The 7,060-nt window shown below is 47.9% G+C and overlaps 1 protein-coding gene across 1 annotated transcript; it reads left to right on the top strand.

Annotated features, from left to right (window-relative positions):
* The first annotated feature begins 386 nt into the window (after nt 1-386).
* On the top strand, nt 387-3,141 carry LOC147430995 (uncharacterized). The gene has a single exon (XM_086493510.1). It carries the CDS (start codon nt 525-527, stop codon nt 2,997-2,999), a length of 2,475 nt encoding a protein of 824 aa, XP_086349636.1. The 5' UTR covers nt 387-524; the 3' UTR covers nt 3,000-3,141.
* Nucleotides 3,142-7,060: the final 3,919 nt, after the last annotated feature.

Raw genomic sequence — 7,060 nt, 5'->3', positions numbered from 1 at the left:
GGGTTGGGAACTTTTGTTATGGGGGTTGGAGGCTGCCCGGTCGGATACTATCTCGTGAATTGCGAGTTGCCACGTCTATGGCGAACACCATTGTCCTAGCAATCGAAACGCTGCCTTAGAGCAGAGTCACACCAAGGTTTTTTTTTTATTTAATAGAGAGAGTAAGAACTTGAGATTTCAACTCACACACCCGACTCCGTGAGGTGGAGCATCCCAACCGATTAAGGATGACGAATCTATCATATGGACCATGGGAACAGCCCTTAAGAGTTTCATGTCACACGAGTTGTCAAGGAGGTTTGACCCAAGACCTTAGACTTAGACACAAGGGGCTCTTGCTCAACTGAGCGAGCACTCGTTGCCAAGTCGCACCAAGGGTTAATAGGGGGACCCCGCTTTTTCTTCCGCCGCTCGCACAAACTCACCACTGAGATGCGACCGGGTCTAAAGCCTTGCCCCCACTCCCCTACAAGCACGGGCTTCTCTTACGGTCTTGCCTCACCAAACGAGAGCCTGCTCAATGTATGATCCATTTCAGACGCAGCTCATACCAACAGTCACTAGGAAGAGAAGAAGGAGAAGGACGACCAGGGCTGATTTCAATGGCACACCATCATCAGTACTCTCTCCCATATCATTCTTTAGCTTGTTGTTGCTGCTTTCTAATTTTCAGCTTCATGTTACCTCCACTGTCAGAGGGGGTAGGATACATGACAACATTGGCAGGATTATGGGGCTCTACGTTAGCGGCGGACTATGCTGCATGTGCTCTGGAGGTGGGCACCCTCTATCCGCAATGCTGGGGCACACAGGTCTTTTACAATAACACCTCGCCTCCTACAAACACGTCATTCTGGGCGATCTCCAATGGAGGCTATTTCGTGTGTGGGCTGCTGTACGACTCTCATTATCCTTCCTGTTGGGGGTATGTTAATAATTCAGCCATTCCCTCTAAATTTCAGAGCACTAGCTATTCCAACATCAATTCAGGTGGTTGGCATGCGTGCGCAATAAGAGATAACACAACAGACAATCCAGGTCAGGTCGATTGTTGGGGCAACAATTTGCATGGACAGGCTTCGCCTCCAACTGAAGCCATGATATCGGTTACAGCCGGCGATTATTACACTTGTGGACTCATGGCCACCACAAGGCAAGTGAAATGCTGGGGTCTGAATATCACCCAAGGTGATTCAGCAATACAAGCCCCCAATGCCCGTTTTGATTCGATCTTTGCTGGGAGAGAGCATATGTGTGGACTTGAGTTGAATACCATGAAGACTCGGTGCTGGGGTAACAACACATTTAAGCAGGCTGAACCTCCTGATGTCAACCTCACAGTCATCGCTGGAGGCTATAGGTTTTCATGTGGCTTGCGTGAGGATAATCATGAAGCTGCGTGCTGGGGAGACTACGCAATTGGTCAGACAGATGCACCTCAGGGAGTGAAATTCTCTACCATCTCATCTGGAGATTGGTACACTTGTGGCGTGAGGGAGGACCAACAGAAGACGGTTGTGAACTGTTGGGGGGCACAGAGCAAGGTTGCTGATTATGTACCTCAGACTTTGAATGCAGGTATGGGATTGTGCGTCAAGCAGTGTAATGAGGGCCAGCGTGAAGTTCTGGATTCCGAGCTTCAGTTATCCTTGCATCAGTGTCCCAACAATGGAGACAAGGTTTGTGTGGAGTGTATGCCAGGCCAGTGTCCAGCTAGTGCCCCGCCACTCGCACCGACACCATTTCCGCCTCCTACACCAGCTTCTAATTCATCATTGAAAGCAATTGTGGTAGCAGTGGTCCTGAGTGTCATTATAGCATTGGTATTAGGAGTGTTGGCAGTGGTTCGACGGAGACAATTGCACTCGATGTGGATGTCTTGGTGGAGACCAATTGCGGGAGCAGAATCTGCTCACACAAGACCTTGGAAAGCTAGAGCAAGTAAGGTTATTAGTTTCACTAGTGAAGAGATACGAGTAGCCACGAAAGACTATGACACTAGCATGGTGATTGGGAAGGGGGCTTTCGGGGATGTGTACAAGGGCATCCTAGATGATGGGCGGGTTGTGGCAATCAAGAAAGCTTCCACTGAGGAGAGAGCTAGCGTTTTTGATATGGAGCTTGAACTCTTGGCACAGCTAAACCACAAGTACCTGGTGAATCTGGCAGGTTATTGTGAAGAGGACAAGTGCCTTGTGTTTGAATTCATGGTAAATGGTTCATTGCAAGATTGTCTGTTTGACAAAAGATCTGCTCAGCTCTTTGACTGGAAAGGTCGAATGAAGGTTGCTTTGCAAGCAGCAAGAGGGATTGAGTACTTGCATGTGTATGCCTCTCCCAAAATCATCCATCGTGATGTAAAAGCTTCAAATATCTTGTTGGATGAAGATTGGGATGCACATATCTCTGATTTTGGCCTCTCTCTTTATGGTCCTGTTGGAACCCAAACTCATATCAGCAACTTGGCACCTTGTGGAACGCCAGGCTACCTCGATCCAGAATACTTCCAAACTTATCAGCTCAATGCGAAAAGTGATGTTTACAGTTTCGGAGTGGTTCTTCTGGAGCTGTTGAGTGGACGACGGGCATTGGACAAAGATCATTCTGTGTACAGCATCGTGGCATGGGCCATGGAGCTCGCTAACCAAGGGAAGTCCATTCTTATATTGGATTCAGAGCTCAAAGTCCCAGATTATGTTGCACAAAGGTCACTTCAAGATGTTATCCAGTTGGCTTTACAGTGTGTTGGGATGGCAGGGAAGGAGCGTCCGACCATAAGTGAAGTAACAAGCTGCTTGCAAGAAGTTGTTAAGCCATTCTTCACCAATGAGATGAAGGAGGCTCCCACACCAAAGTATCCCTTCAAAGATTTCCAACCTTTACTATGGGAAAGCAGCAGCAGCAGTTGCAGTAAATTGTCAACTTCAGATGTCTCTGGCACCTCAGGAAGCAGTGGAATTGAGATGAAGTCAAGATGGGAGGGCAACTTTAGAGCCTGATGTGCTTACTGCCAGTGTAAATATCAATTCTCTGTACTCATAGAATACATGTTAAATGTACCTTTTACATGGATGAGAGGTTTCACAAATCTGTAAGATCTGGTCTCCAATGCTAATAATTTGATCTTTGAAGTTTTGAATCTACCTGTCTACCATGTTAGCAACATTGGCCCTTTCTTGACTCTGTTTAGTCAAGGAATCAAATCACTTCTAACAGTCCCCACAGTGATTTTTGCTGGACTCCTCTGTGTTCTAACCATGGCCTTCTTCCCCCTGCGATTCTTTGCAAAGGCTCGGTGCGTGACGTTCCTCTGTGGTCTCCATTGCATGATCAGGGTCTGCTTCTCCTATTGGGCATGCAGGCGACCAGGCAGACGGGCAATATTCAAATGGCAACACAAGTTTGCACCCTTCCCCTACCTTACCTAGGGTAAAGGACCCATAAAGAGGCACCCACTAGAGGGCAGACATGACTTCTCCAATATAAGCACATAAAGGAAGTAGGTTGTTTTGTCTTTTTGTGACACACTTTCAATCCAGATTGCTACAATATGAATAAAGGACCTCAATGACCTTGCTAAATTTTTTGTGATTCTGTAAATGGATTTATGATTCAGATCTGGATGTATGTTGTGTGCAAGAGCACAAGATTCACGGGAAGGAATAGTATGTTGGACCATTCCTTTTCCATGGGGCCAGCTGAATGCATAATCTGGCACCCTCACCGTCATCATAGATGCTCTCAATCCAATAGTGACTGCTCATAAATTAAATGGAAGAGGGTTTATTATTACTGCTGATTCCCCATGGGGTCACCTAGATAGTCCCTCACGAGTTATTGGCTTTGTCATCTGCACTCAAAACTGTCAAGGCTGTTGAAGAGTTTGCAAGGGCAAAATGCAAGATCCTTGAGCAAGATATTGGAACTGAAAGATGTACATGCTTCATCTAGGAGCTTCAAAAAACTGAAGAGTTCACACACCAGAGAGATGATAAGTGAAATCATTCTGGAGGATGGCACACCGCGTATCTCTGCAGGCAATGGTTTGGCTACCCACATGTGGAACAGTTTAAATCAGCGTGTATGTCAATCTGAGGAGAGAAGAAATGCCATTGGGACATTGCTTAAGGGTGTGGATCTGTGTGAAGGAACAGGCATTTGATGCTCCTGAGCTGTTGTTGGCTGTGAAGAAATTGGAGACTCCTGGCCTTGATGGTCTATCTAAGAAGTTCACTGTGGAAAACTGGAACATGCTGCAGGATGTAATGACTGCATTAATAAACATTATGTGGACTAAATGATGCATGGACCCATCCTTGAAGCAAGGCATTATCAAGATGATCCCTAAGCAGACATTTTGCTCATCTTTGAATCACTGCAGACCCATAACTATGATGGGGGTTTAATGCAAGAATATGGCCAAAGCTATTTTACACACTCAGAAGAAGTCCTCTCCGTCAAGGTCCGGGGTGGGGGGACTGCATCTGCGCCCTCCGTCTACTGGACTTTCTCCTGCAGAATGCAGCTCTGTAGCCGTGGGATCTCTGCCAAGTAGCACACAGAAAAGATGCAGGTGACGACCACTCAGCATGCACCAGCTCAGCAGTCCGAATCATGCCTGCTCCTGACACCTCAGCATCCGGAATCAAGTCGATGCAACTGTCACAGCAGCCAATCATTGCCGACCATCTCAGCAGCAGGAATACTACCTCCTGCTGACACCTCACCATGCATAATGGGTAATGACTGTCCATGCAGCCAATCATTGACTCTGTAATCTAACTTCTATGCAGTATTCTGAACAGTGAATGAGTACACCTGCAAGCTTCAATCTCTGCCAGCGCTGGTCACTGATGTGCTGCCTACTCCCGGTGTTGGCCCCCCTCCCCCGGATCCTTGACGGTCGGGAATGGACACTTAGTGTCCATTCACTCATAATACCTGCTCCCCCATGGCTCCCGGCCTCCGCCAGGAGTGGCAGGTATTATGAGGAATGGACACTTAGTGTCCATTCCCTACCCCGTCACAGTCTGGGACAGGGGGGATTGCAGATCAGAGCCGCCCATTTAGCATCCATTCCTGTGTGGAATCTGGCTCGTGCAATCATGGGATTGCTGGCAACTCAGCACAAGGAATGGCAGTCAGGGCTACAGATCAGCGCCGTCCGTTTTGTGTCCATTCCTATGCAGAATGTGCCCATGCAATCATTGGATAGTTGACAACTCAGCACAGGGAATGGCAGTGCTCACAATACAGTCTGCACGTGAACAGGATGCGGTCAAGGTCTGCACAAGGAATCGCTCGATCCCACACCTCAGCAGACGACGAGCTCATTACACCTTAATTATATGGCCCCCTTGCCCCCGACTGTGACGACCAGGAATGGTAATCCCCTGACCATTCCCTTTCAAAAGTGCTGCCACCCTGGCTCCTGGCATCCGTTGGTTGCCCTTTCTTTTAGGGAATGGTCAGTGGATGACTATTCCCTACACCGTCATAGTCGAGGGCAGGGGGGATTGCAGATCAGAGCTGCCCATTTAGTGTCCATTCTTGTGTGGAATCTGGCCGTGCAATCATTGGATTGCTGACAACTCAGTACAGGGAATGGCAGTCGGGGCTACAGATCGGCGCCGTCCTTTTAGTGTCCATTCCTGTGCGGATTGTGGCCATGCAATCATTGGATTGCTGACAACTCAGCACAGGGAATGGCAGTGCTCACAGTACAGTCTGCACGCAAATAGGATGCGGCCAGGTCAACGCATGGAATCGCTCGATCCCACACCTCAGCAGGCGACGAGCTCATTACACCTTAATCATATGGCCCGGGAATGATCATCCCCCGATCATTCTCTTCAAAAAGTGCTTGGCTCCCAGCATCCGTTGGTCGCCATCTGGTCGCCCCTTCTTTCAGGAAATGGTCAGTGGATGACCATTCCCTACACCGTCACAGTTGGGGGCAGGGGGCTGCAGATTAGAGCTGCCCATTTAATGTGTCCATTCTTGTGTGGAATCTGGCCGTGCAATCATTGGATTTTTGACAATTTAGCACAAGGAATGCCAGTTGGGATGCAGATTGGCGCCATCCGTTTAGTGTCCATTCCTGTGCGGAATGTGGCCATGCAATCATTGGATTGCTGACAACTCAGCACAGGGAATGGTAGTGCTCACAGTACAGTCTACATGCGAATAGGATGTGGCCAAGTCAGCACAAGGAATCGCTCGATCCCACACCTCAGCAGGCAATAAGCTCATTACACCTTAATCATATGGCCCCCCTGCCCCCGACTGTGACGACCGGGAATGGGCATCCCTTGACCATTCCCTTCAGAAAGTACCTCCCACCATGGCTCTCGTCATCCGCTGGTTGCCATGTGGTTGCCCTTTCTTTCAAGGAATGGTCAGTGGATGACCATTCCCTACACCGTAAAGGTCATCAGTCGCCTCATTATGTTGTCAACAAGTCATCTGTGACTGCATCATCTGCTATTTTTCCAGGTCTTGTCTGATTAGTTTTTTCAATCTTTCATTTCAGCATTGTGCCTAAGTGAAAATTTTAATAAAAAAACTTACATGGTCCCTCCGACCGTGACCTAGGATAGCCCTTTGTTGGTCCCTTCATGTAGCAGGCTCTTGGCTACATTGGTTGCCTGACCTGTTGGAATGGCCCTTCCAAGGGCCATTCCCAATCATCTTCACACCTCTCAAGATCATATCCTCGAAGTCTAGTTTGGGATTGAGTATGCTCAAAAGTCTAGACAGGATTTAATTATGCTTCAACTTGACTTTTGCCAAGGTTTTCGACGTTGTTTGCTTGGATTTCATAGATGCCACCGTGACTAGGATGGGGTTTTTCCCCAAAATTGCTACATCCATATTTCTACACTCCGAGGGGGCACCTCTAGACTTCAGATTAATTGCAAGCTGACTGATCCCATTCATATTCGCAAATCGGTTTGGCAAGGATGTCCTAGCCCTATTCTTGTTGTTGAAGTGCAATATGGAAGCATGTAAGCGCTAGCTCGGAGATGGAGAAGAAAAAGAAGTACATTGAGCTTTACCA

This window comes from Adiantum capillus-veneris, chromosome 21 (genome assembly GCF_014529385.1).
Source record: "Adiantum capillus-veneris isolate H3 chromosome 21, ASM1452938v2, whole genome shotgun sequence".
Lineage (NCBI taxonomy): Eukaryota > Viridiplantae > Streptophyta > Polypodiopsida > Polypodiales > Pteridaceae > Adiantum > Adiantum capillus-veneris.
The sequence above is the reverse complement of the archived record's forward strand: the minus strand, read 5'-3'. Positions and strand labels throughout refer to the sequence as shown.

Bases quoted from the DNA above. Each gene is read 5' to 3' on its own strand.
- LOC147430995 (XM_086493510.1), top strand. From the start codon at position 525: ATGATCCATTTCAGACGCAGCTCATACCAACAGTCACTAGGAAGAGAA.